Source organism: Miniopterus schreibersii (assembly GCF_964146895.1).
Source record: "Miniopterus schreibersii genome assembly, chromosome: 5".
NCBI classification, from domain to species: Eukaryota; Metazoa; Chordata; class Mammalia; order Chiroptera; family Miniopteridae; genus Miniopterus; species Miniopterus schreibersii.
This window is the reverse complement of record NC_138106.1, coordinates 4,864,924-4,891,536: the sequence shown is the minus strand read 5'-3', so window position 1 is coordinate 4,891,536 and position 26,613 is coordinate 4,864,924. Positions and strand designations below refer to the sequence as shown.

Below are 26,613 nucleotides of genomic sequence, written 5' to 3'. Positions count from 1 at the left end.
AACACGGACTTTATTCCAAAAGGTAGATGAGGTAAAAGAAATTCGAATCTTGATTCTGTTTTACTCCACGGAAAGCGGGGCTTAGGGCCGCAGCCCCCAAACAGTGAGCCCACCTGCCTCCCGCACCCACTGTCCCAGAGGGAGCAGTGGCCACGGAGCCCAGGCGCTTGTCCCCTCGGAAGGAGGGTGTCTCTTGGCTGCATCGGGCCCAGAGCTCGGGCGGAACCGCTGCAGGGCCCCCGGGGAGAGGACAGGAGCTGACTGTGGGTGTCGGGGGCCCAAGCCCCCCTGGCCCCTGGCCGCTGTGCGACTCCTAACAGCTCACACTCGGGGCTGTTTAAGCCAAACGTTGTGTAATTTCACTCGGTGTTGCCTTGAGGCTGGAAGTCACAGATCAGGGACGAGAGTCGAAAGAGACAGAGCAGGAGGGAGAGAGAGAGAGAGAGAGCGCGAGAGAGATGAGGGGTGTGGGGAAGGTGAGACGGCAGAGATAGAGACAGAGAGGCAGAGAGACAGGGAGATGAGGGGGACAGAGGGAGGTAAGAGACTGAGTCAGGTAGAGACAGAGACACCAAGAGACAGAGAGAGAAGGGGGAAGAGGGGATGGGGGCGTGAGAGAGAGAAACAGAGAGAGGGACATTGAGAGAGCGCGTGCTGGGGGGCAGGAAGGTTTTGTCTTTCAGACACTCACGAGGTTCCCTTGCGCAGTGGGGGCACCGCGGCCTTTCCCTGCCTCCCCTCATCTCTCTCGAACTCTCTCTCTGTCTGTGGAAAGGGCGTCTCCCTGACGCCCAGCGGAGCTGGGTTCAACAGTGAGCTCTGTCATCTCCTGTGAGCTCTGTCCTGTGCTGGGTGGCTCCCAACCTCCCCCACCCAAGAATGCAGGGAAAGCCAAGGGAGTGTCACACCTGCCTGCTTAGCCTGGGGACTGCTCTGTCACTCAGCGCCTAGGGGTGGAGGTGGCAGTGGCTCTCTGCACCCTGCAGGCACTGGGTGTGCTGTGGGTGGGTCCTTGGCCGGTGCCTCCAGGACCCACCTGAGACCGAATAGGAGCCACGGGCAGGTGACCCAGCAGCCCCTCTGCACCACTCCCCAGAATGTCCTTGTGTCCCAGGGCTTAGGGTTATTCCAGATCTTTGTCAAATGGTACAGCGTGTTGAAGGGTGGCCTTCAAAAGATATGCCCACACAGAGCTTCAGAATGGACCTCATCTGGAGGAAGGGTCTTTGCAGATGCAATTAAGGTAGGATCTGAGGTCATCCTGGACCAGGGTGGGCCTTAAACCCAGGGACAAATGTCCTTAGACGAGACAGAAGAGAACACAGGGATACAGGGAGGAGACCAAGTTAAAATTGCGTGGCATGGTCACAAACCAAGTAACCCCGAGCCCCAGAAGCTGGAGGAAGAGGGGAGGACCCTCTCTCCCTGGAGCCCTCAGAGGGAACCTAGCCCTGCTGACCCCTGGAGTTTGGACTTGGGCCTCTAGAACTGTGAGATGAATTTTGATGTTTTAAGCCAGTTAAAAGCTTGTGGTAGTTTGCAGCCTCAGGAAACTCATGCAGAGGGAGAAGAGGCACCTTGCAGTGCTAACATCCTAGGGTTCTTAGCAGATCGTTTGGAAGCATCCCCACAAAGGTCCAGAGGCCCCTCAGAAGTGAAGAGCCTGGAGAAGGCTCTCGCCCTGCAGTGTTCCGCTGGGGAAGGCCCCCTGTGCAGGCAATTGCCCTGGGCCCTGGGCCAGGAGGCCTCCGGCTATTTATTGGCGGGGGAGGTGTCCTGCCTGTACAGCATTTTCTGACCCAGTTACTGGCTTCTGACACCCGAGCCCGCAGGACAGTCCCTGGGCCACAGCTCCCACGGGGGAGGCAGCACAGGCCTGAGCCTCGTGGGGAAGGCGTCCTACCCTCCCAAGAACCCCCAGCCCCCCAGCCCAGGAGCAGGGGGACAAGTACATTTACTGCCATTCTGCAGAAAACTGACACAAAAGGAGCTCCTTTCCTCTGCGGCTCCCACAGAACTGACATATTGGCATCGGCAGAGCATTCGTGGGTCATTTGGGAGCACTCGCTGCCCGTGAGTCAGCACGACCCAACGGGGAGGAGGTCACGCTGCCCTGACCTCATTTCCCTGGGGTTACTGGGTGGCCACGTGTCCTGGTCTTCCTCCAGGAGGGTGCGCCCCGTGCTGGGAGGCCCAGTTGCTGAGCAGGCCTTGGTCCGACGAGCCACACCCTCAGGGGCAGCTGGCTGGGCCTGCTCACTTTGCCCAGAGGAGCAGGCATGACGTGGCAGGTGGCTCATGGCTATGGCAGGACACGGGAAGGTTGTGATCCCAGCTCTGACACGTACACGTACTGCACAGTGACTTCACCTCCCTGGGCCTCAGTGTGCTCACCTGGGAAATGGGGCGATTGTAACACATCCCACCTTTTCAGACGGTTGAGTAATTGAAGGGACAGTGCAGGTGTGGGGTTACCACAGGGCCTGGCACATGGATGATGGCCACATTTCAGGGTAACTCTTTTCTAGGATCAACGTACCCATCTCGGGTGAGTTCTCAGGCCAGGAAGGTCCTCCAGCATCCCCAGGGCCCCCATTGGTCCTCCCCCCTCAAAGGGCTCCTCCCTGCTGCTTCCCATCACCCCCTTTTTCCTGGCCTTGCTGCCCCTGTCCCTTAAGATCTGCTCTCAGGAGGGACCACGCTGCTTATTTGCTCTCGGGTGGCGATGATCAGCTGGGCCGCAACGTGGCCCCTGTGCGTCAACGTTCTGTGCAGACAGCAGACAGATGAGGCTCTAACGACAGCATTGTCCTGTGGGAGGGGTTCGTGGGGTTTTCAGGCACCCCTGTGGTCACCACAGTGCCAGTTGGGCATCTACTGTCGCCTGTGGGCTTCAGGACGGGCCTAGCCATGCTCCCAAAGCTTCCCGTCAGCCTCACGCTCAGCATCGCAGCCAGAGCAGCCCTTTCTGTCCCCTCCGCAGGCAGTAGTGGGGGCCGTGAGCAGAGGGAGCCTGGCCTTGGGATTGTCACCCTCCATGCGGTCGGCTGGCCTGGGCTTGCTTTCTTTATGTGCTGCCCTTTGTCCAGCTCTGGGTGCGGTGCTGTCAGAGCCAGGTTCTCTGTGCGGCCTTTCCCCTCCGTGTGAATCCCAGCCGGCCCCAGGTGAGAGGAGGGCTCTGGGCCACGCTCCACTTCCGAAGGGCCCTGGGCCCCAGCGTGGGGCTCTCGGGGAGCTGCCCCTTCCGGGACCCAGACACATTCCTGGGTGGGGGGCACCTGCGCCAGGAGTTGAAGCTTGGCCGAGGCTGCCTCCGTCTTGGGGGAGGTGGGCCACAGCCTGGTCCCAGCCTCAGGGCCAGCAGGAGCAGAGCACAGCTTCCTACATGGGGCTCCTGCCCATGTCCTCATGTCCTCCTCTGGCCAGTCCAGGAGGTGCAGAGGCCACCTGGCAACTCCTACTGCTCACAGACCTGCCTCCTCCCTCTGAACCAGAGAATTGCCTGGCCTTGGGCTTGAGTACAAGGCCTAATCAAGCTGTGCCCGCCTCCCTCCCTCACCTCTCTTGGGCTTGCAGGAGAGCTGTGTGCCGGGGAGCAAAGGCCAGGTGAGTCACAAGCTCTAAAAATAGCCACCAGGTGCTCTGCAGTTTGAGCCCAGGTCTCTTGGGACCTCGAGCTCCTCAGGGCCCTGCTGCTGGGCCAGCCTGGGCTCTGGCCCCCGCCTCCAGTCCCCCAGCACCCTGGTGCTTCCTGCAGGCTGGGGGTCAGGCAGGGTTCCAGGAACATTTGGGGGCTGAGCCAGGCTGGGTGGGGTGTGTGTGTGTGTGAGTGGTGTGTGTGTGTGTAAGTGTTACATCAGCTGATGAGTGAGTCTGCTGGCCTCTGGAGAGCTGCTTCCACGAAGATCGCATGAAACAAAACTGAAAACCACAGAGCGGGCCTCTGTGCACTCAGCTGCAGTTTTCTCTCCACAGAACTGAACTCGTCCCTTATCTGACTTGAATCCCAGCCAAGCCCGGTCCTCTGGCGCACTGGGCATGGCCTGGGCACTCTGTCCCAAGCTCCAGGGAGGCCTGTGCAGAAGGGCCTCACAACTCACCCCCAATCAGGGAATCCAGGCTCCTCCCAGGACCCCAGCTTGCCCTGCTAGCAGAGGTGACTCTGTTCAGAGTCACCTGTTCCCCTAGGGGTAGGTAGAGGCCTGAAGAGCTGGGTCTGGGCCCAAGGATGGAATTCTAGGGGTGTGGGAAAACTGCCCCCCACCTCAGCCCCTCCCAACCTGAAAAACAGTCTGAGGTATTTATTCCTTTAGGTTTATCATGCTTATTGCCTGTAGCATTTTACTGATTAGTCATGTGTCAAAATACACGAGACCATCAGCTTCTCTCTTAAATCAAGTACAGGAATAGGGGCAGCAGTCCCAGGGGTGCAGAAGAGGGGAGAGGTGAGGGCGGGAGAAGGAGAGGGAATGGTGGTTCTGATGAATCTCAGTTTGGCCTAATGCACGTCCAACTGCTGGCTGATTGGCAAAGGCAGGGCTGGGTTGGGTGTGGGTGGGTGAGCCAGGCTGGGGGCCGCTGGGGCGTTTTCAGGGATGGGGGCTCACCTAACATACTTCCTTGCCCAAGACAGAGGGGTCAGGTCTTCCTGGTGACGTGGGGTCTTTGGGACTTTCCGAGTCATTTCCAAGAGGAGGCGCTCAAGGGCCATTACTATCCATGTTGAGGAAGCTCATGCTATACTTAGCTGGACCCCAGGCTCAGTCATTTCCTATTTCTTTCTTAAAACACTAAGTGGGGGATGTTGACACATCAGAGAAATATGGGTCTGGGAACAAAGAATAAACAAGGAAGACATATATTCACAGCTGTGGGTGCTAATATCTCCAAAAGCAACCAAATCCCCTGATCTTTGCCCCCAAAGTAGCCAGCCTGCAGTGAGGGTCGGTGCAGGCGGGCGCTTAGCATGTGGCCTCGGTCAGGTTCAGGCCTCCGGGGAAGGGTCTGTGCAGGGCATCCTCCCAAGGGTGCTGGACACCCCGGGCACTTCACTCACCCCTGGCCTCGTCCTTCGGACTGTTCGCTGCAATGACAGTCAGGAAGAGCTCTGCTCTGTTCCCATCATTTTCTGAGCAGCCCCTGGCCTTTTTCTCCCTGGCTCCTGTCCCACCTCTGTCCCACCTGGCAGACTGGGACGAGTGTGCAGACAGCTTGGAGCACGACTGCTCGCCGGCCGCCCAGTGCGTGAACCTCGAGGGCTCGTACACCTGCCGGTGCCTGACGACCGAGGACGCCAACCCCTCCCGCGCTGGCCGGGCCTGTGCAGGTGAGTCCTGTACCCCACCCCTGCCCCCAGCGCGGGCCGTGCCCCCACTCCGGGGACTTCTCCATCAGCCACTATGGGCACAGAGCTGAGGGCCCACCATACTATTAGGACCCCACTGAAATGTTTTCATTTTAATTATTTTAAAATCAAAGAAAATAAATTGATATAATAATAGTGAATCTCAATAATGAATCTGATCTTTATACCAATGCAAGTTTAAAATATAATTTTTAATTTTTTTATGGATGAAAGTCATAATGCATTCATGTAAGTCCTAATGCAGCCCAAAAGGGACTCCCTCCCCATGTGGCCTGGAGTCTGAGGCTATAGAAGCCCAGGCAGGTGTGGAGAAGGCCCTGACGTGGGTCCAGAACATCTGCCCTGAGGTTCTGGGGGGCTGGTTCTGATTGACCAGTTGGGGCTACCTGGAGTGCTGAGGTGAGCGGCAGGAAGAGGCCCATACGGACGCACAGTGCTGTGATGGACTAGCCGTGTCTGTGCTTGGCCACCTCTGTCATCCCAGCTCAGGCCTCTGGCTGGAAGCAGAGGCAGAGAATTGTCCCCTGGGAAAGAGCTCTGTTCCCTGCCCTCTGTGTACGGGGTCTCACCTCCCCACTTCTCTTCTCCCAGGCTTCTCAGTCATGTGTCCAGCAGGCAGGTGACAGTGCCAGCACCAGCCCTCCCCATGCCCCCCAACCTCCCAAGCACATATCTGGGGAAACTTCCATTTCCCAAAGGCTGGATGGATTCATCTGAGGCCTGCAAGATTCATCTGAGGCCTCCAGGTCCTGGTTCTGCAGCCCCCAGGTGGACCCTGCTCTTGGGGCCTCAGCACCCTCATTTATTAAGTGGAGAGGCTCCTCCTGGCTCTCCGTGAGAGTCACTGAGGTGACAGCCACACTAAACATTCATAGTCATCAATTGAGACAGACTTTATCCCCACTTGGGGTCCACCTGGGGGGCTCTTGCTTGTGGGTGGCCTCTGGTGGGCTTTGCTCAGATGTTTTTGGGCCAGACACCCAAACACTCAGATGTTTTTGGGCCAGACATCTGAGAGTGGATGTGTCCCAACAGGTGACTTGGTGAGCCCCACGGAAGATGCACTGTCCCAGACAACAGGGGTAACAGCCCCAGCTGTCAGCACAGAAACAACAGCCCTTGGCCTGGAGACCCCTGCCGTGTCACCCAGCCCCAGTCACCCATGGGACACCTCTGCAGCAGGCCAGGTCCAGAGCCCAGGGCCCCCACCCAGGAGAGGGGACAGTGGCATGGATGGGCAGGACAGGAATAGCACAAGGCAAGGCATGGATGACAAGGTGCCCAGCAAGGCCCCGGGTCTGGAGATGGACCAGTGGATGGCCAGCAGGTCTCCCAGGCCAACCCCCAGCTCCCTTCCTGGGGCCACAGACAGCCTGTTGGACCCCCCTGTATGGTCGCTGAGAAACTCCACTGCAGAGCCTCAAGCCCAGCCCACCGCTGCTGAGGACCCCATGGGCCACTTGTGGCATGCCAGCCTCCCCACGTGGGGCACTCTGCCAGCACCTCTGGACCCCACGTGGCCACAGAACACAGACTCTGGACACTCCAGCTCCCCAGACCTGCCCTTGGCTTCCACCCCAGCATCTCTGAAGACTCTGGCCTGTGGTGAGTGAGGGGGTGCGTCCCAGGGACCTGTGGGACCACGTGGTCAGCACGTGAGTTCCAGTGGCAAAGGCTCAGATGGTTGTCAAGTCAGAAATGGATTTCTCATGTTAAGGCTCAGCAAGGTAGGGTGCAGAGCAGCCCTGTCCCTGTGCAGCCAACTTCTGGTCTAGTTAGGACAAGCGCTTGGTCTCCGTGTTCTCTCCAGTCCTTCCTCCCCCGCCCGAAGCCTCCTGTTTGCCAACAGCTGGGGCAGGAATTCAGGCATCTGGAGGAGACTGGGACACATCCCCCAGCAGTGTTGGCCCCCCAACATTTCTGCACCTCCCTAGCCATGCTGACCCCAGTAGCTCCACGTTATATATTACACGTAAAGGGTTTAGCCATCACCAAGGCCCTGGGCCATAGCTCAGGAGACAGGTGAAAGCTCCGTGCAGGAGATGGCCTGGTGTGCCGGCTCCCACGGGTGGGGGGGGGCGCTGGCATCTCTGTGAGCCCTCTGAGCTGGCCCGGCTCTGGACTGCACCCAAGTGGAAGAAGCTGTTAAATGTGTTTCCTCCCCTGAGCTTTGCAGCTTCCAAGACTAAATTGTTAAACCCACATAAACAGTACTGTTGCATGCTCCGGGGTCCCCCTGTTAGAGCGGCTCTGTGGCCAGCAGGCAATGGCCACCGTGCTGACTCACCGGAAAGTCTACCCAAAGGTTGAGGGGACAACCCCTTCAGAGGTGCTGCCCACAGCCTGCTCCAGAGGCCTTCATTTTGGGAAGTCCAGGGACCTCAGAGGCAGACACCAAACCTAAGGGGCAGGGGTGCTGCCCAGGGACCCTGCACCCATGTGTTCTGCCTGCAGCAAGGGGACTCACAGGACTTTCCTGGGCTGGTGTCCCTGAGGATGGCTCATGTCCCGGGCGGTGCATTTGATTTTAGCACTGGGTGAGGCTTCTCCTGTCTTCTTTCCTTGGAATTCTTGTTTTTAATCTCAGTGTTTATATCCACTTCCCAGTTCCCGCCCCCATCAGAAGGGTCACGATCTCCAACGTGACGAGCACCGGCTTTCATGTGGCCTGGGTGGCAGATCTCGCCCTGCACCCCACTTTCCAGCTCACCCTGATGTCCACGCGGAGCCCCGCCATGCACCTGGAGACCCAGAACGCAAGTCTGCGGCTGCAGGGCCTGGAGCCCGGTGTCCTGCACCTGGTTGAGATAGTGGCCAAAGCATGTGGGAAAGAAAGTGCCAAGGCACACCTGAAAGTGAGGACAGGTAATGGGTTCAGAAACGCTCATGGCCCTTTGTTCTTAAAGGGAGGGAAAGTGTATGGAAAAGATTTTCGGTGAGGCAAGGTTTGAAAGAGCTGCATCTACTTTTGGGCTGCTAGATTTCCATTTGCTTCTCAGCGTAGAAATGTCTGGCTCACTTTATACTCGGTGGCATGGGATAGCCAGGCAGAAGGTGGCTCATTTCATCTCAGGAAAAAGGTGTTGGGTGACAGTGGGCAAAGAGGTGGAGTTGCAAAGAGCTCCAGACTCTGCCGCAAGTCGTAGACACTTGCTTAGCTGTGTCCTCCTTGCGGGAAGAGGTGCAGGTCTATTGAGTGACAGCCGTTCCTTCTGCTCACTCTCCCTCTCAGGCTCAGGGCCAGCCGGTGTGCACCTGAGGCCCTGGCACAATGAACAACAGTGCCTCCTTTCACTCTCAGAGTTGTCCTGCTTGCTGGTAAATTCCCTGGGCACGCTATGCACGGGTAATAACCAGGCAGGGAGGAGAGAGCTGCAGGGGCTGAGCTGGCTCCGTGGCCCTCAGAAGGTTCTCCCTCTGTGCCGGGCTTTGTCCTGGTGTCCCCCAGTCCACCCATCTGTGCCTGAGAGTGTCGGGAGCTCTTCCCTCCTTGTAGAGTCTACATCAGCCTTGGCTTGATGTTCTTTCTGGCCGAAGTGAAAATACTGTTATGAAGACAGCAGTGACCACGTCTTCCCTACCACATTCCTGTCCCAAGCGTTTATCCTTCGTCCTGCAGCCTCCCAGAAGCTCAGTGGGAAAGTCAGGATAGCCAGCGTCAGGTATTCCGAGTCCTTCCGCAACGCCAGCAGCAAGGAGTCCCAGGAGTTCCTGAAGCTCTTCTTGAGGATGGTGAGTTGCTGAAATGGCCCTTACTGCCTTGTGGGCTGGGAGGGGGGGAGGTGGGCAGAATCCCAGCTGCAGCCAAGCAGGGCTTAGACCCTCTCTTCCGAAGGAAGCCGGGACTTCGGCTCCGGTGTGGTGCCTGGGTGTCCCTGGACCTGCCACTAAATAGACTCAGCAGTAGACAGGAGACACACCTTTTCCTCTGCGGCATCCTTGCCTCACCCTATTTCCTGTCCTGATGACACTTTATCAAGGCGGGATCCCTTGATGCAGAAAGCCCCCCCCTTGAAAAGAATGCTTTTTAAGAAACTGAGATCTATCTCATATACCACAAAACTCAGAGTTTTAAAGTGCACAATTCAGTGGTTTGGGTTGTATTTGCAAAATTTGTATTTGCAAAATTGTGCAACCATCACCGTCTTCTAATTCCAGAACATTTCATCGCCTCCCCCCAAACCCTACCCATTAGTAGTCACTTTCTAGTCCCCTGTTTCTCTGTCCCTGGCAATCACTAATGTGCTCCCTGTCTCTATGGACTTGCCTGTTCCGGACATTTCATAGAAACTGAATTATGCAATATGTGATCTTTTGTGTCTGGATTATTTCACCGAGCATAACGTCTTCAAGGTTCATCCGTGTTGTGTCGCTGTTTCGTTCCTTTTACTGGCTGCGTAATATTCCATTTTACTCACCGATGGACATCCGAGTTGCTTCTGACTTTTGGCTGCTGCGGGTAGCGCCGTCACCCCCCTGCCCCAAGAGGTTATTTTTCCTACTCCTGTGCTCTCCTCCGCCACCCCAGGAGCGTTCTTGGGATGGTGTGTCGTTGCCATTTAGTCAGGGGAGCAATCTCGATATTCTTTTTGGTGGAGGTTAGATGGCCCTTGATGCACAGAGAACACACATGACCTAGTGGCCTTATCTGCACAGCGGGAATCTCACGTGCGTTAGCTTTTCCCTGTCCTGGGAGCTTACGACACAGAATAGCCAGCGTTTGGCGGCTCCGTCTAGCGGTGGAGCGAGACGACACCAAGGTGCCTTAGCAACACAGGTGGCCGCACCTTTGATCCTGCTCAACCCTGTCAGCAGCGCTTAGTGTTAGAACGGTCCCTGCCTCCAGGGACTGTCCCACGGAGGCTCTTCGGGATCTGGGACTCCACATTATTCATCTCGGGACCCCCAGCTCCCGGCCCAGCGCGTGGATTCCAGGGCTGCCGGTGGTTTTCTTCATTCACGGATCCGTCTTTAGGTTAAGTGGGAGCCACGCTGGTGTTAATCAAGCAAACACTGAAACCGGTCCCCGTCGCTCCGGCGGTTCCTCGGGGGAGCTCCATGCCGCCCCGAGTTTCTTGATGAATCTTTCCTCTTTAAACCATTTCCTCTTTTGCCGATGTTTGGGGACAATTTTTTGTTTGTATGTCTAGAATTTCAGCGTAGCAAATAATTGTGCCACTTACTTCATATGTAGGACTTTAAGGCAAATTTCGGGAAATTGTGGGTTAATTCGGCACCTTGTTCTTTGTAACTACTTAGCAAGGAGCCTGGGATTTGGTTTGAGAAGCAACTAAAGGTGACATTAATCCAAGACTGTGACAGGCCCCTCTTAGGAAGTCCCAGAAGAGCAAAAAGACACAGTGAGAGGGAGGGAGAAATAGATGATAATTAGATGGATAGGTGGTGGGTCGGTAAGAGCTGGCCGCTGGAATGTAATAATGGCAGCCATGTGACTGCGGGCAGCTCCTGGTCTCTCTGGGCCTCCGCAGCCTCTGAGGGGTGACAATAGACTTGCTCCGGCCACTGTCCCAAGGCTGGGAAGTGAGTCCTGTGCTTGAGCGCCCCCTAAAGTGCAGAAGAGGCCGAGGCTTCTCCGTCAGGGCAGAGCCTGGATGTGCACCTTCCCGGAGACCATTCCCATTGTATGGGCTCCTTAAAGCTCATTACTGTGCCATGTGTCTTCCTGGGCATTTCGGCCACCATGGGCTAGACTGGAGTGACGTGTGTGGTGTAAGGTGCTGTCCAAAGTGACAGAATGAAAAACAAGGCTTTCAGAGGCAGGAACAGCCTGTCCCAACGGGGTGCTCACAGGGAAGCAGTTTTGGAAAGGTGGGGAGGAAGAATAGAGGGGAAATGTGTCATATCAGGGGCAAAAGGATTGTTCTAGAAAAGACAAATCGGTGATCACTCATTCAGGCCCCTGCCTCCATGGCTCTGAGCTGATGGGAGCGGATCCTAAGTGCCACTCTGAGCCTCCTACCCAGTAATAAGCCCCTAGGGTAGGGCTTTCGCACCCAGCCCCACATGGACCAGCTGGTTAGGGGCGAGCAGGACTCGTCTCAGTACCTCGGACCCTACAGGCAAGGGACTGGGCCAGAACTGACCTATGGTTTGACCGTTTGCCAAGGCCCGCCCTGCTGCTAGCTGGAATCCAGGAGGAGCCACCTTAGGACAAGCACCCCGTTTCCTCCCAGGCAGCTCTTCTCACCAGCCCTGTTTCTCCACAGGTGCGGGAGTCCTTGTCACCCACCATGCGTCAGCACCTGGATACCGGTGGGGTCCAGGTGGAGGTGACCCGCATCACCAATGGCAGTGTCGTGGTGGAGTTTAACCTGCTGGTCGTCGCAGACTTGGATGTCCAGGAGGTGTCTGCTGCATTCCTTGCCGCCTTCCAGAACGCGTCCCTGCTGGAGGTGGCCGGAGGGGACGCCTTCATAGGGGGTAGGTGGGGGTCGGGGCTGACAGAGGCTCACCGGGTCTGGGATGAGAGGCCCGAGAGCCAGCTACCGCCCAGCTCGAAGGATGTCGCTCCCCGCGCTTCCTCTTCGGGGCTTCCCTGCGTCAGATGACAATGGGAAACAGATAGGACCCTCGTCTCGCTTGTTGCTATGATGTTGTTGTTTTTATTTAAGGTTTCAGGGTTGAGAACAGCCTCCGGTGAACCCACAAAGATTCCCAGGGGGCCACTCCCTTGTCGCAGGCTGCGCCCTGCCCCTGCCCTTCCTCTGCTGCCCAGCCCGTGGGCCGAGGGCAGACCCGTCCGTCTCTGCAGCCAGGCTCCTCCCGAGCACACTCGCCAAGGGGGTCCTAGGGAAAGCAATTGGAAAGGAAAGCAGGGAAAGATGCGACAGACCCTTTTCTCCCACTGCCTGAGTCAGCTCGAGCTGTCACAACAAAACACCACAGTCTGGTGGCTTAAACGACAGACATTTATCTCACAGTCCTGGGCTAGAAGTCCAAGACCAAGGTGCCAGCTGGCTTCCTGACGTGTGTCCTCGGAAGGAGAGCTCCTTGGTGTCTCTTTGTGTAAGGACCTCCATCCCATTGATGGACTTGGAGGGAGCACGATTGAGTCCACAGCACACATCCTACTTGAGAAGACGTGATAAAAAGCTTCTAGTTACATGTATAAAAAAATCAAAGACCCCATAGGTGAATATCTCCCTGATTTTTTTGGAATGGGACGCATTTTCCAAGTTTAAGAGCAGAAGGAAAACGGGCCCACGGGAGAAAAGACTGGAATATCTGACTCCATAAAGATGTAAATCTTTTATGTCAGACAAAATAAAGGCAGCATTATAAAGCAAGCAACAAACAAAAATATAAGTTCAATAATTTGATGAAGAATTGTGCCCTAAATATATAGAGAAATTACATGAGTTAATAATAAAAATACGAAGAGCCCGATAGATAAATACAGAAAAGTCTCAAATGGACAATATCTGAAAGGAGAAATGCAAATGACTAACAGAGATGAAATAACCAAAGGCATTCCCACTAAATGAGTTGTTCTCCTTCCTGGTCTAAAAGTGATTTTTAAAAATGATAATACTGCCCTGGCCGGTGTGGCTCAGTTGGTTGGGAGTCCTCCCTGTACCAAAGGGTTGCTGGTTCCATCAGGGCCCAGGGCCAGCCGCGGGCTCGATCCCAGGAGGGGGCCTGCAGGAGGCAGCCGGTGGGTGTTCTGCTCTCACGTGGGTGTCCCTCTCTCTCTCCCTCTCCTTCCTCTCAGCCATCCTAGCTGTGTCGTCGTCTGTATTGTAAGGGACCAGGACGACATACATAGCCATGCGAACACGTGTGTGGGGAGGTGATCTCAGGGGCGGGCTTTCTGTTCTCTGCTAAGTGGTTCTGGTTTGTGCCCATTTTCTCCAGTAAACCTGCGCGGCTGTTAACAGGTGAAGAAGCTGAGAGAGGAAGGCAGGCGGGCTGAGGGCCTGCTGCCCAGGGCTGCCTTGCTGTCCTGGTCCCTCTGCCCGAGACCAGGGCTTGGGGGAGGGTCCTGGCTGCTCCCAGGTGACACAGCTCTGCCCAGTGTCCCCTCCCAGCCCTGGGAACAGTATTCCTCCTTCCGAGCAGGCCCTGCAGCCTCCTGACACCCGCCACACCCCATCCCTGCCTCCGGAACCCTCCAGATTGGCTATCTTTGTTGTCATTTGATAATTTTTAACTTTATCCGAGATGCACGTTCCACAAGGCTGTCTGCGAGCAGCTGTCGCGGGTCCCCTCTCTCCGCGACCCTCCAGCCCACTGAGTTCTCCTGCGTTTTCTCTAAATGTCGCACAGATTACGATGAGTGTGAGAGGAGAGAGGACGACTGTGAACCGGGCACATCCTGTCGCAACACCCTCGGGTCTTTCGCTTGCAGCTGTGTGGGAGGTGCCCCCAGCTTCCCTGTAGAATATTCTGGAAGACCCTGTGAAGGTAAAATCCTCACAGTCCCTTTTCTGGAATACTGCCAGATAATCCATTCTTTTAAAACAAGCAAAGTGCTTCTTTTCCAGATGAGGTCCGCCTATTTTTATATCCTGGGCAAGTTTCCGTGTGTGTGTGTATGTGTGTGTTTGCGCATGTGTGCCTGTGCCTGTGTGAGCGGGTACATGTACATGTGTGTGCATGCTGTCCCTTCCTGTCCTCCCATTTGTGTCCAGCCTTCTGGACGGTGGTGCCTCATATCCCCAAATGCTTCCCCTCATGACTGAGATGAGAAAACACACAGAACCGCGGCGTGTTCTCTCAAATGCCAAAAGACAATCTTGCAAAACATGCAACCATGGGAAACGTTTCTACTCAGCCCCTCCTTCCACAGGGCACTTTCCCTGCCCAGGGGGCCGTCGTGGGTTCAGGATTGACTCAGAGATGCTGCGGCCATCCAGGGGTCTCTGGTCAACGGAGGGAGATAGACGCTCAGACGAGTAAACACAGTGTCCAGGGAATAAGGGATGTGTTCTGCTTGGGGTAGCAGCTGGAGGCCGGAGGAGACTAAGTTGTTTCAGCCCCATGTGTGTGGTCAGGGAGGGCTTCCTGGAAGAGGTATCTAGAGCTGGTTTTAAAGAATGAATAAGACAGCTCTGGGCAGAAGGGGCTGAGGTGGGAAAGGCCACGGTGGGTGGGGGCAACTGTGAGAACAGAGCTGTGGAAGGCGGGCGTGATACAGGCATGCAGCCGGCCTGGCTTCAGAGTGGGTGCCCCTGGGAGGTGGGTGAGAGAGTTGGAGGCAGGCTGCTAAGAGGTGGGTGAGGCCAGTTGAGAAGGCTGCAAACGCCAGGAGCAGTGATTTGGACTGCGTCCTGGAGGCAGGGGGAGCTGGGTGAGGCGGCAGTGATGGGTGAGCCCCCCACCTTGAGACAAGAACAGGCGGGCGCCGGGGCGGCAGGCAGCGGAGCCAGGCTGTAGAGGAGGGCCCAGGGGCTGGCCAGGAATCGTCCTGGGCCTGCTTCATGCAGACCAGGGAGGGAGCCCTGGGAGAATGGTGGATGCCTTTCAGGAGCCTCTTCAGTTCTTCAGAGGGTGAAACCGAGTTGCTTGGGGGGGAGCAGGAGCGAGGGACTCTAGGATCCCGAGAGTAAATACCATTAATTCATCTTAGAGACATGACTCGGGGACTCCCGACGGTAGACATTGTGTCCCAAGTCCAGAGGCTTGGCACATGCCCAGCATCGGCCCGGGAGAGGCTGGGAGGAGAGAGGGTCCCTCGGTTCCCTGGCTACCGGGGCCCATAGGGAGTGGAGTGAAGCCCAGCTGCCCGGGCTGGCAGAAGCATGCAGCACATGTGTGCGTGTGGCCGTGGGTGGAACATGCAATTCCCGAGTGTGTGCTCCTGCAGGGCGCAGGGTGGTTCCTGTGTGCTCCTCACACCTGTCCCTGTGCCTGCCTCACTGTTCAGGCTCACATGGCAGTCCCCAAACACAGGCCCACACTTACCTTTGTCTCCTCCTGCCTTGCAGGTAACTCTTCTGGCAACACAATCCAGGCCCCCGGGTCTTCTATGGCCCCCGACCTGGGGCAGCCCCCCACCCCAGCAGAAACTAAGGCTGCGTCCCTGCAGGGGGACAGCCCCGCCCCCCAGGGCCCACCCCGGAGGCTGAACCTGACCGGAGCGGTCAGGGTGCTCTGCGAGATCGAGAAGGTGGCCATCGCCATCGAGAGACGCTTCCTGCAGCAGGAGTCCATCCCCGAGTCCTCCCTGTACTTGGGACACCCGGCCTGCAACGTGAGTGACAGCAACAGCACACACGTGTTCCTGGTGGCCGGATGGAGCGAGTGCGGCACCCTTGTGCAAAGCGTGAGTCCTGGGTGCAGAGGGTGTCCAAGCTGTCTGGGCCTCGGTATGGGAGGGCCTGCACCTGACCTGGGGACCAGGGAAGACTTTGCACCCCGAGGTCTCTGACTCTAAGTGAGGGACTCAGCAAAGGAGTCAGGATAGAGCCGAGTTCTCACTGGAGATTGGGCTACACCCTAAAATGAGGAGGGACCTGAGAGCCCCACCCTGCAGGGATTCTGGTGCAAAGGGCCTGGGGCAGGTCTGAGAGTCAGGGTTCAAAACATCCTCTCAGTGATGCTGATACACAGGCAGAGCCAGGGGGAGAGGGAAAGGGGCAGAAAAGCCAGAGCCTGTGTGTGCTTGAGTGTCCATGTGTGCATGTGTGTGAGAATGTGAGTGTGTGTGGGCATGTGGGCATGTGTTGGTGGAGGCTGGGCCTGGGCAGAGCTGTCCAGCTCCTTCCTGTGACGCTCCCGCAGTCTGTTCCCAAGGGTGAGTCTGCCACCATGGTGGGCAAGGGGGGCCAGAGTCGAGGCTGCAGACACTGGCTTGCTCCCTTTGTTTTTCTGAGCTAGACAAACACCTGGTTTAGCAATTATATCCAGTTGGGTTCAGGGCCTGGTCAGGGAAATTCGTCTCTTATGAGTCACACCAGCCCTGCAACCCACACAACTTCTTGATGTTCTTTGACATTTGTCAAAAACGAATTTTGCCTTGAAGACTTACTTGTACGAGCACAGTGGATTACCCACAGGTAGCAGGCTCCACCTCCCCTTTTTCTTTGTTAAGTTTAAATTTTATTGACCGCCAGGTTAAAAAAAGGTCACATCTCCATGTTTGATTGCTATAAACAGGTCACGCAGATGTGACTACAAAGATACAAATTCGTCCATGCCCCCAAAGTTTCACTCGACAACAGAGTCATCTTCATAACACATGTTAAATTCTTAGGAAGAGAGAAGGCTTTTCCATTTTTCTGAGACACTTTGCAAAATGCTATAAGGTACAAAATGCCACCATTGAGACACGGTCTGGACCTGGTGTGTCCTCTAGGGCCCATCAAGGGCCCATCAAAGCCTTGGCCTCACGACTGTCATAAAACTAATGAGCGGAAAGGGAGTCTGCTCCTTGGCTGAGAATCCGCAGGGCCTGTAAACACCATGCAGACAATTCCTCCAAAATATGGAGCTACAAACACAGGCCATTATTTTTAAAGAAGCCAACACAGAAGATAGGCCTAAATTCAAAAGTGATTAAAGCCTTCCACGTGGGACAGATCAGTTACGAACTGTACACGTTTGTTCCCAGAAGCTGATGCAGCACTAGTCTCTACTAAGGAGAATGAATTCTAAAAATCCTGTCTTTGACAGTTTACGTTAGAAAAAAAATCATTAGGGTTTTTATATTTTGGGGGGAAAGCCTTCAAAAAGACCCCTCCCCAGCACCCATGCTGGGGTCCTGCTGGGGTCCTGCTGGGTCCTGCTGGGGTCCTGCTGGGGTCCTGCTGGGTCCTGCTGGGGTCCTGCTGGGTCCTGCTGGGTCCTGCTGGGTCCTGCTGGGGCCCGGGAGCTCGCTCACGCCCTGTTCGGTTTGTGTTTAGAACATGACGAATACCGTGGTGAGGACCACGCTGAGGAACGACCTGTCCCCGGAGGGCATCATCCACCACCTGAAGATCCTGAGCCCCATCCACTGCGCCTTCCAGAATGACCTCCTGACGTCATCGGGCTACACCCCGGAGTGGGGGTGAGTGGAGAGGTCGCTCCCCGTCTCTGCAGCTCCCGCTCCTCTCCAGCACTCTCGCTGTGGGTTTCTTCAGGGTTCGGATCACTCGAGGACCCGTCTGAGAGACTGGAGACATGGCCAGGACATGACAAATAATGGCCCTCTTCCCTAAATCTCCTTCCCACTCCCAACTCAGGACCAACGCAAGAAAGCCATGTTTCCCTAATCAACCTCAGAGGGCACCCCACCTCTAGAGAGCCCACCCACGCTTCCCCAGGAAGACGCCCCATCAGGGCGCACTGAGACTCCCTCTCCCCCTGTGGAGCTGTCCCTCTCCCCCACCCGCCTTCGAGTCTCCACCAGTCAGGTGACAGGGCTGCGCCCTGCGGCAGCCAGCCGGGCATAAGTACCCCCATCCGCTTGACCTCACTGGCTGTTCCTCCTTTATTTCCACACTTCTTTGGAGTTACTTTCCCGGGAGGAATTGGGATGAGGGGGTCCCAGGAGGGAACCTCCTGCAAACTGCTTCCTCCTGCAGGGTTTACACCATCATTGAGGACCTCCATGGCGCTGGAAATTTTGTCACAGAAATGCAGTTATTCATTGGAGACTCTCCCATACCTCAGAATTATAGTGTGTCTGCCAGCGACGACATCAAGATCGAAGTGGGGCTCTATAAACAGAAGAGCAACCTCAAGGTGGTCCTGACCGAGTGCTGGGCAACACCATCCAGCAATGCCAGGGACCCGGTCATGTTCGGCTTCATCAACAACAGGTAGGCGCTCGGGTGGGCCCTGGGCACCACTGCCCCCTTGCTGGTGTCCTCTGAATTTGGGCCCTCTGAATTTCCAGACCCACACATGTATGGACCTGGGTTTTAGGTAACACCCACAGGAGACCCTTTCCTCTTGGGAACTGGAGATTGAGCCGTCCTTTGCTTCCACGGAGCCTGGTTGGGACACTCTGTGTGCGGCCAGGGGCGTTGTAACATGCTCACTGGGAAACAAGGACGGGAGGGCCAGTTTATGCTTAATGAGTCTCCCTTTCTCTCCTCCCAGCTGCCCCATCCCCAACACACACACCAACGTGATTGAGAACGGGGACTCCAACAGGGCTCAGTTTAAGCTGAAAATATTTTCCTTCATCAACAACTCCATAGTCTACCTGCACTGCAGACTCCGCATCTGCATGGAAACCCCCGGAGCCACGTGCAAAATCGTAGGTGTTGGGCGGCCTAAGCGTCTGTCTGGGTCCCCGCTCCCTCTGGTCATGGGGAGGGTCTCCGTGTCATCAGAAGCCCAGAGTGTGGGTGGCTCTGGTGCCCGACTTCTGGGAGGAGGTGCTGGGCCCCACAGATGTGGCCCCTAGAAGGCAGAAATGAGATTTCAATAGTGGGAGGCCCTTGGGTGGGGGACCGATGAGGCCAGGTGGTCCTAAGTCCTCGAGGCCATGCCACCTGCTGGCCGTCACCTTGGACCTTCCTTGTCGTGATGCTGTTGCACTTCCCCTCGAGGTGATTTAACGCATATTTAGATGCAAACGTGTTATTTTAATTTCCCATTATTTTTAGTTACTTGGCTAGAACACTGCTGAATCCTAGCCACCGTGATATTTAATCAGGTTTTTTTCCTTTCCCGACGTGCGGCGTTCATGCTGGGATGATGAATAATTTTACATTCTCATTTCCTTTGACCTTTGAATTCAAAATATGCTCTGCAGTCCTGAGGTTTGAAAGCTCTCTTTCATACCAGCGACAAGTATGAGAAGTGACTGCCACGTGCTGTCTGTGGCCAAGGGCAGTGCAGAGGGCTCTGCTGGCTGTCAGTCCGGCCACCGTGTGTCTCTCTGTCCTTTGGGAGATACGCTCGTCCCTCGGCTTCTCATGAATTCCCGAGGTTTTCCTGGGTGACTCGCCTCCGAGCATTAGTGGGGTCATGGATGAGAGAAACCCAGTGACGGTTGGTTCTGTTGATGTCACTTTTGCTCAAAAAGTAGATTTCTTGGAACAACAGGAGGAAAGGAGCACAGACTCCTGGTGACCATCCGCTAAGGGAGCTCTGAGCCTGGGCCTGGCCCCCTGGCCCCTCGAAACGCTAAGTGTTAATAGCTACAGCAACACTTCACCTCTGCAGGGAGGTGCCAGTCCCCAAATTCTTTACAATAGGAGCTCCCACGCATTTCTTTCCAGTTCCTTTCGAATGGGTATTGTATGGGTTTCCTGTGGCTGCTGCAGGAAGGAGTTGGCTTAAACAATAGGAGCTGGTTGTCCCGCACTCTGGAGGCTGGAAGTCCAAGACCAGGGTGTCGGCAGGGCTGGTTCCTTCTGAGGCTGAGAAGGAGGATCGGTTCCCGGTCGATCTCCTTGGCTTGTAGATGCCCATCTTCTCCCTGGGTCTTCACAAGTCTCCCCTCTACGCATGTCTGTGTCTGTGTTCAAATTTCCCCTTTGCATAAGGACACGGTCATAGTGGATTAGGACCCAGCCTAGTGAGCTCATCTTAGCTTGAACATCTGCAAAGACCCTATTTCCAAATAAAGTCACATTACACATACTGGGAGTTAGGGCTTCAGCGTCTTTTTGGGGACCTCTGCAACCCATAGCGGGTGCATAGGACGCAGATGCCATGATGTCACTCAACCTTCCTGTAAGACAAAGGCATTAAATGGAGCAAGTGGCTGCAGCAGGCTGTGGAAATGCCAAGGTGACTCCGTGAGCTTTGCTGAGGAAGACCCCCCCACCCCACCCGAGGGGCAAAGGGACCAGTCTGGTACCTAGAAACAGCTTCCCAGTGTCCAAGTGGCCGAGGCCCCTGCAGCCCTCCTTCTCCCTGTCTGAGCTCATCCATTGTGATTTCCTGTCTCCAGCAGGAAAAAAAATCCAAGAATCAAGGTGCCATCCCTGAGAGAGAGTCAATTTCTCATAAACATTATTCAACTCATTTGACGTTTCTCTCCTTTAAAAAACCCCACAGAATTGCAATGATTTTCGGTCGCTGAGAAGTGATGAACCATCTGAAACACACCAGATGTCCTGGGGACCCCTCATTCGGTCTAACGGTGAGTTGGCGACTCGGTTTAGATAGCTAAAGCAAAGATGTGGCTGATTCCAGTTCCCCAGCACGGACACCAAAAAGCAGCTCCTTGGAGCACGGAGCTATTAAGGGTTTCCCTAAAGACTCAGAACAGCAGTAACAACGGCAGCCAGAGCTCACGGGGCCCCGACTCTCCAGCACTGTCACATTCTTTACGAGCTGAGTGTAATTTCCCCTCCTCGGCAGCCCTGCGAGGTCCGATCCAGAATCATCCCCATGTTGCAGATGGAAAGACCGAGGCCTCAGGAGGTCGGCTCATATTTAAATAATGCATGTTTGAGCTGGATAACATGAAGGCAGTGAAGTTTCCCAACCCTGGATAAATGCATCCGGGGGTTATTACTAGGAAGGAACTCGGGCTATGGGCAGGGCAGGTTCCACGCGTGTGTGTGCGTGTGCGCGCATGTGAGTGGGGAAACCGTTGTATTTTAGGCTTCACTAAATCAGAAGATGCAAAACCAGAAAATGGCACTGCTGCTCTTCCTCGGTATAAAACTTCAATCAGCCAGCAACATTCCCTGTATTTTTTGAAACTCACCATTAATTTTCTAGGAAGACATTTTCTTTTCTTTGTGATCTAGCCTATTTTTTTTTTTTTAAATATATCTTTATTGATTTCAGAGAGAGGAAAGGAGAGGGAGAGAGAGAGATAGAAACATCAATGATGAGTCATTGATCGAGCCCACAACCCAGGCATGTGCCCTGACCGGGAATCGAACCCCGATCGCCTGGATCCTAGGTCGATGCTCAACCGTTGAGCCACGTCCGGCTGGGCTCCTATTTTTTTAAAAAATGGTTTTGGGAAAGCGTGTGCTTTGGGGATTAAGACAAAAACTGGTAGCTGTTCCCCAATATCTGTTCTCCTCTCCTTCCATAGTAATAGAACCCCCAGTTTTTAGCCAGGAATAAAAACTATAATTTTTAAAAATATATAACCAACCCGGCAGCCAGGCGCGGCCGTGTGAGTCAGTGCTGGCCAAGGCATGCAGATGGGATGTCCAGTGGCGACTTCCTAGGGGCCGCCTCCTTCGAAACGCCCCTGCCCACGCTTTAGCCTGACTCCCTCCTGCTGCCCGGCCTGCAGGTGAGATGGTGGCCGCCAGCCGCGGTCCTGGACCGTGAGGACCATAGTGACAGGTGCTGGAAGGGCCGGGCCCCGAGGACACGGTGGAGCAACGCTGCCAGGCCAGGCCTGGGCTCTGACTTAACCAACTTTATGCAAGAAAGAAATGAACTTCCACATTGTTCTTCATTGCTATTTTGGTTTTCTCTCTTTTTTGCAGCTATACCTACATTTTTCGTTTTTGTAGTTTTTCTTCCTCACCTCGATGGCCCTCCTTCCTCTTGATATTTTCCAAGGCAAGGATGTCTGTGTTTCAGAGGCCGGGTCTGAGCCAGGGTGTGAGTGCTGATCAGGGCCTGGCAGGGGGGCTTCTTGGCCAGGGATTCCCAGCTGCTGGTTCTTACCCGAAGTATCCGGGAAACGCAAACTCTCAGGTCCCCGGCCACCCCGCCCCCCAAGGCAGGCTCTGGAGCTGGGTGCGGGGCCCTGGTGTTTGCGCTGGTCCTTGGGCAAGGGTAGGCCTGCATCCTAGGAGAGTGTGCTTTTCCTACCCTTCTCATTTTCTTAAATTGCCGAGGGGAACTGGGGCCCTGATGTGAAATAGGACACGTGCGAATTGCATTGCCATTTCCAGGTGCACGCCTTCTGTCTATTCATAGATATTATACATGATGTGGAAAAAGCAGTGGGCTTGGCATTAGGAGACCTGAGTTTGAATATAGGTTCTCATACTTATGAGCTATGTGGTCTTAGGAAAAATGACTGAATCTCCTGGATTCTATCCATCCACTCATCCACCCATCTATCCATCCATCTATCCATTTATTCATTCATCCACCTTCTATCCTTTCACTCATCCACTCACCTACTCATCCATTCATCCTTCAATCCATCCATCCATCCATCCATCCATCCATCCACCCACCTATCCATCCATCCACCCACCTATCCATCCATCCATCCATCCATCCATCCATCCATCCACCATCCACCCACTATCCTTCCATTTATCCACTCACCTGCTCATCCATCCATCCATCCATCCATCCATCCATCCATCCACCTATCCATCCATCCACCCACCTATCCATCCATCCATCCATCCATCCATCCATCCATCCATCCATCCATCCATCCACCATCCACCCACTATCCTTCCATTTATCCACTCACCTGCTCATCCATTCATCCTTCCATCCATCCTTCCATCCATCCATCCATCCATCCACCCCCCACCCACTTATGCATTATTTCATCTCTCTGCTGCATGTCAAGCGCTGCTTTGTCTCTAGAACGTGGGTGTGCCACACTGTACCTCATTTTTATCCGTCCATCCTTTGATGGACACTTGGGTTGTTTCTGCCTTTGGCCACTGTGAACAGTGCTGCTTTGACATGGGTCTAAAAGTATTTATTTGAATCCCTATTGCCAGTCTTTTGGGTCCACAGCTCTCCTGTGTGTGTTTTTATTGCCCCACCCTGGGAGGGGCAGCCTGCTCTTCTCCCAGCGGTAGTGTGGGAGCCCCGTGCGCCTCCATGTAGGGAGCCCCACTGAGCTGTCCATCTCCTCCTGGAGGGCCTGTGGCTCCCACACGGCCTCCTCCTCTGGGCCGGCGCTTATCCAGAACATGGCAGGCTGAGCTGCCCTGGCTGCTGTGCTCTCCTGGCCTTGGGACACCTTTCTTACTACCTTTGGGAACCCACAGGTACAGGGCACACACCCCCTAACATGGCCCTTTGGATGAATCACATGCCGATGGTAATGCTACCAAGCAGCCCCCACGTGCGGGGAGCTCTCTCTATCCAGGCTCAGTCCCGAGCCCCCCCATTCTACACTCACAACGTCTCAGTGCTGGGCCACGTGGGTACCAGCCCACGGAGATGCTTTCCTCCTGCTTTGGGCAGACCGCCCACCTGTGCCTGTCTCGTCCCCTGAAGGTGAGTCTCCAGATGTGAAGCCAGGCCTGGGACCCGGCTACATCGCCCTCATCGCGGTGGCTGTCCTTGCCGTGGTGGCCGGGGCGGCTGCCCTTCTCACTGTGCGCTACCAGAGAACGACCAGAAAGTACGACTTCAAGACCCAGCCGGACAGCTTCGGCTACCAGGCGTTCCGCGGCTAGGCCCGGCTGCCCAGAGGCAGGTGAGCAGCGGCGCCCGGGTCCTGCCTCTGCTGCCGACGGGGGCTGCGGAGTGCGTCCCGGTGGCCTTGGCAAAGGGTAGATTTCTGGTTGTAGAGCTAAAACCCTTGGCTTTCCTCAGTGACGGGAGCAGGAAGGGTGTCTTCTATTACGTTATGGGGAGGCTTTTGGAAAACACCCAAGGGTGGGGCTGATTGCCGGGAGAACCAACCGTGTGATTGGAGGGCTGGAAATTTCAGTCGCACCCCTTGATCTCTGGGGAGGGGAGGAGAGATTGGAAGTTGAGTCAATCAATCACCAATGGCCGGTGATTTAATCAAACAAGCCCGTGTAATGAAGCCTCCATGAAAAACACAACTAAGGGGTTTGGGAGCAATTGCCTAAGGTATCCCCAGTTCGCAAGGTGGGTTACCAGGCGTCCAACAGCGAATGGAGCGGCGGTCGGGTCAGGAGGAAAGAGCTTTCCAGGGACCCCTGAAGCCTGCTGCTAGCTGGGGTCCTCGGCCACCCTGGGGGTCCCAAGAAGGTCATGGACAACAGCAAATCTCAGTTCCCCTTGACCCTCGAGTCGTAAAAAAGGACCTGCCTCAGGGTGGCGCCTTAGTCTCTGGTTTGGGCCCAACAGGGTTTGGGTGGTGAAGACCCTGTTTCATCCTGTCCCCCGTGGGGTGCTGTCGCCCCACCCCGACTGGCCACGCTCCCTGTTTCCTCACTGGGGCCAGCAGCTTCCCCAGCACGGCCACCTTCCCTGTGCTGGGCTCCTATGCTCTTGAGGTGACGTCTTCCGAACAACTCAGCAAAGAGTGACAGACACGGGCCCCACCCTCGAGGTGAGGAAACTGGTCGCAGAGAGCTCAGTGACCCCCCGCCAAGGTCCCCCGGCAGGGGCGGGTCACAGCTCGCTTCCCCACAGGCTCACTTCGCCTCCATCGGAGATGGGGGAGCCGTGAGGAGCTGGCCCTGGGCCTGCAGGGAGGCCAGTCGCCTCCCTGGAGAGGCTGCCAAAGGATTCCAGTGGATTTCACTTAATACGTGAATCCCAGCAACGGGGCCTACGCTTGTCCTAAATGTCCGAGGAAACCTGTGTGTGGGTGCCAGGCCGAGCTGGGTGCTCCCTGTCCTTGAAATTTAAACACCAGAGGGAACAGCGGCCTCTCTCCTTTCATGCTGTCCTGCGGCTTCGGCATTCTGCAGTGAAAACCATCCAGAGCTAGTTCTCAGCTTCCTGCAAACATCTGCTCTTTGAAAGACATTCAACAAACAACCAGCCTCCACACACCAGGCTGGCACTCGGCACAGGAGCCCCGTGCCTGCGAGGGTTCTCCACAGATAGCACAAGGACACAAAGTCCCCGAGGATGTGGCTGTCCGGCTCCTGTGTGTGACCAGGCACACCTGCCGCTGACACGGGTGAGCTTCACTCGCCAGAGGCCAGGCCACGGGCATCTCGGTTCCGGTGCCTCTGTGCCGCCTGAGAGTTGCTGCCCTTTTATTTGAGGACAGTCCCTCACTGTCCAGCCAGCATAGAAGCCGTGTCCTCGGGGCTGCTGGTAACCCTCCACTACCCCTACTCCAGGGTTTTCTGTACGAACCTCTCCTTTCAGCATGCAGACTGACCAGGCCACCTCCTTTCCTGTGCAGGTAGCCGCGAGTCAAGCTCGTTCTTAATTCTTCAAGCATTGATGGCGCCTACTGTCCCGCATCGGATGAGTCCCAGAGGTGATGAAATCATAACCTCTGCCTGCCCCAGGTGGCCCGCTGGCTGTGTAGGTTCCAGACAAGCAGGCGGTGAGAGGAGCTGTGGGAGAAGAGGGCAGGGAGTTGGGGATGCCTGGAGCTCCAGACACAGGGATCTTCAAGCATGGATACAGCTCTGCCATCACCCAAACACCTCCACAACCCCGGAGACCCTGGACCCTTCATCATCCAATTTGGTCCAAGTGGCCCTTCCTGGTTTTGCTCACCATTGACACTCATCCATCCATCCATCCATCCATCCATCCATCCATCCATCCATCCACCCATCTATCTTTCTATTCACTTATTGATCCATCCATCTTTTCATTCACTCATCCATCCATCTTTTCATTCACTCATCCATCCAAACAGTCTTTCCATTCATCCATCCATCCATCCATCTTTCTATTCACTTATTGATCCATCCATCTTTTCATTCACTCATCCACCCATCTTTTCATTCACTCATCCATCCAAACAGTCTTTCCATTCATCCATCCATCTATCCATCTTTCCATTTACTTATCGATCCATTCATCCATCCATGGTTCCACTCACTTATCCATCCATCATCCATCCATCTTTCCATTCACTTATTGATCCATCATCCATCCATCTTTTCATTCACTCATCCATCCATCTATCCACCCATCCATCCATCCATCCATCCATCCATCCATCCATCCATCCATCCATCATCCATCCATCCAAACCATCCATCCATCATCCATCCATCCATCTTTCCATTCATTCATCCATCATCCATCCATCCATCCATCCATCCATCCATCCATCCACCCATCCTTCCTTCCTTCCATCTTTTCATTCACTTATCCATCCATCTTTTGTTTCATTCGTCCATCCATTTATCCAGCCAGCCAGCCAGCCATCTAACCAGCCATTTGGCACTCTTTGTAAAACACATAATATTCCCAATTTTCAAAGATATTTGACAGTGCACTTGAAGTTCTTTTAACAATAGGTCAGTAATAAATATATTGTTCAGTAGACATACATGCTCTTAACTTTCCTCTTGCATTACCAGGATATTATTTTTATTCACACAGTGGTGACTTAAAAAGCACTCTATTCACATGAAAATCTTTATAACGAGTAGAAATAAAATAATATATATCACTATTTTATATTTTTCCAAACATCTTCTCAGCCATTTAAAATATAACCCTACCACAGGGGAGGCACCATTCAACCATTACACATTGGGAAGCCA

The 26,613-nt window shown here is 55.0% G+C and overlaps 1 protein-coding gene across 1 annotated transcript in view; it reads left to right on the top strand.

The window, feature by feature from the left end:
* UMODL1 (uromodulin like 1) overlaps positions 1 to 23,628 on the top strand; it is a gene marked incomplete at both ends in the record, with an annotated part of 46,227 nt that extends 22,599 nt beyond the window's left edge. Inside the window, 12 exons of the mRNA XM_081138828.1 lie at positions 5,189 to 5,326; positions 6,401 to 6,970; positions 7,973 to 8,230; positions 8,985 to 9,097; positions 11,593 to 11,806; positions 13,652 to 13,789; positions 15,313 to 15,650; positions 17,230 to 17,375; positions 17,893 to 18,129; positions 18,413 to 18,572; positions 20,327 to 20,411; positions 23,447 to 23,628. Coding sequence (XP_080994954.1) covers positions 5,189 to 5,326; positions 6,401 to 6,970; positions 7,973 to 8,230; positions 8,985 to 9,097; positions 11,593 to 11,806; positions 13,652 to 13,789; positions 15,313 to 15,650; positions 17,230 to 17,375; positions 17,893 to 18,129; positions 18,413 to 18,572; positions 20,327 to 20,411; positions 23,447 to 23,628 — 2,579 coding nt within the window. The remainder of the gene's footprint in view (positions 1 to 5,188; positions 5,327 to 6,400; positions 6,971 to 7,972; positions 8,231 to 8,984; positions 9,098 to 11,592; positions 11,807 to 13,651; positions 13,790 to 15,312; positions 15,651 to 17,229; positions 17,376 to 17,892; positions 18,130 to 18,412; positions 18,573 to 20,326; positions 20,412 to 23,446) is intronic.
* Between the last annotated feature and the right edge of the window lie 2,985 nt (positions 23,629 to 26,613).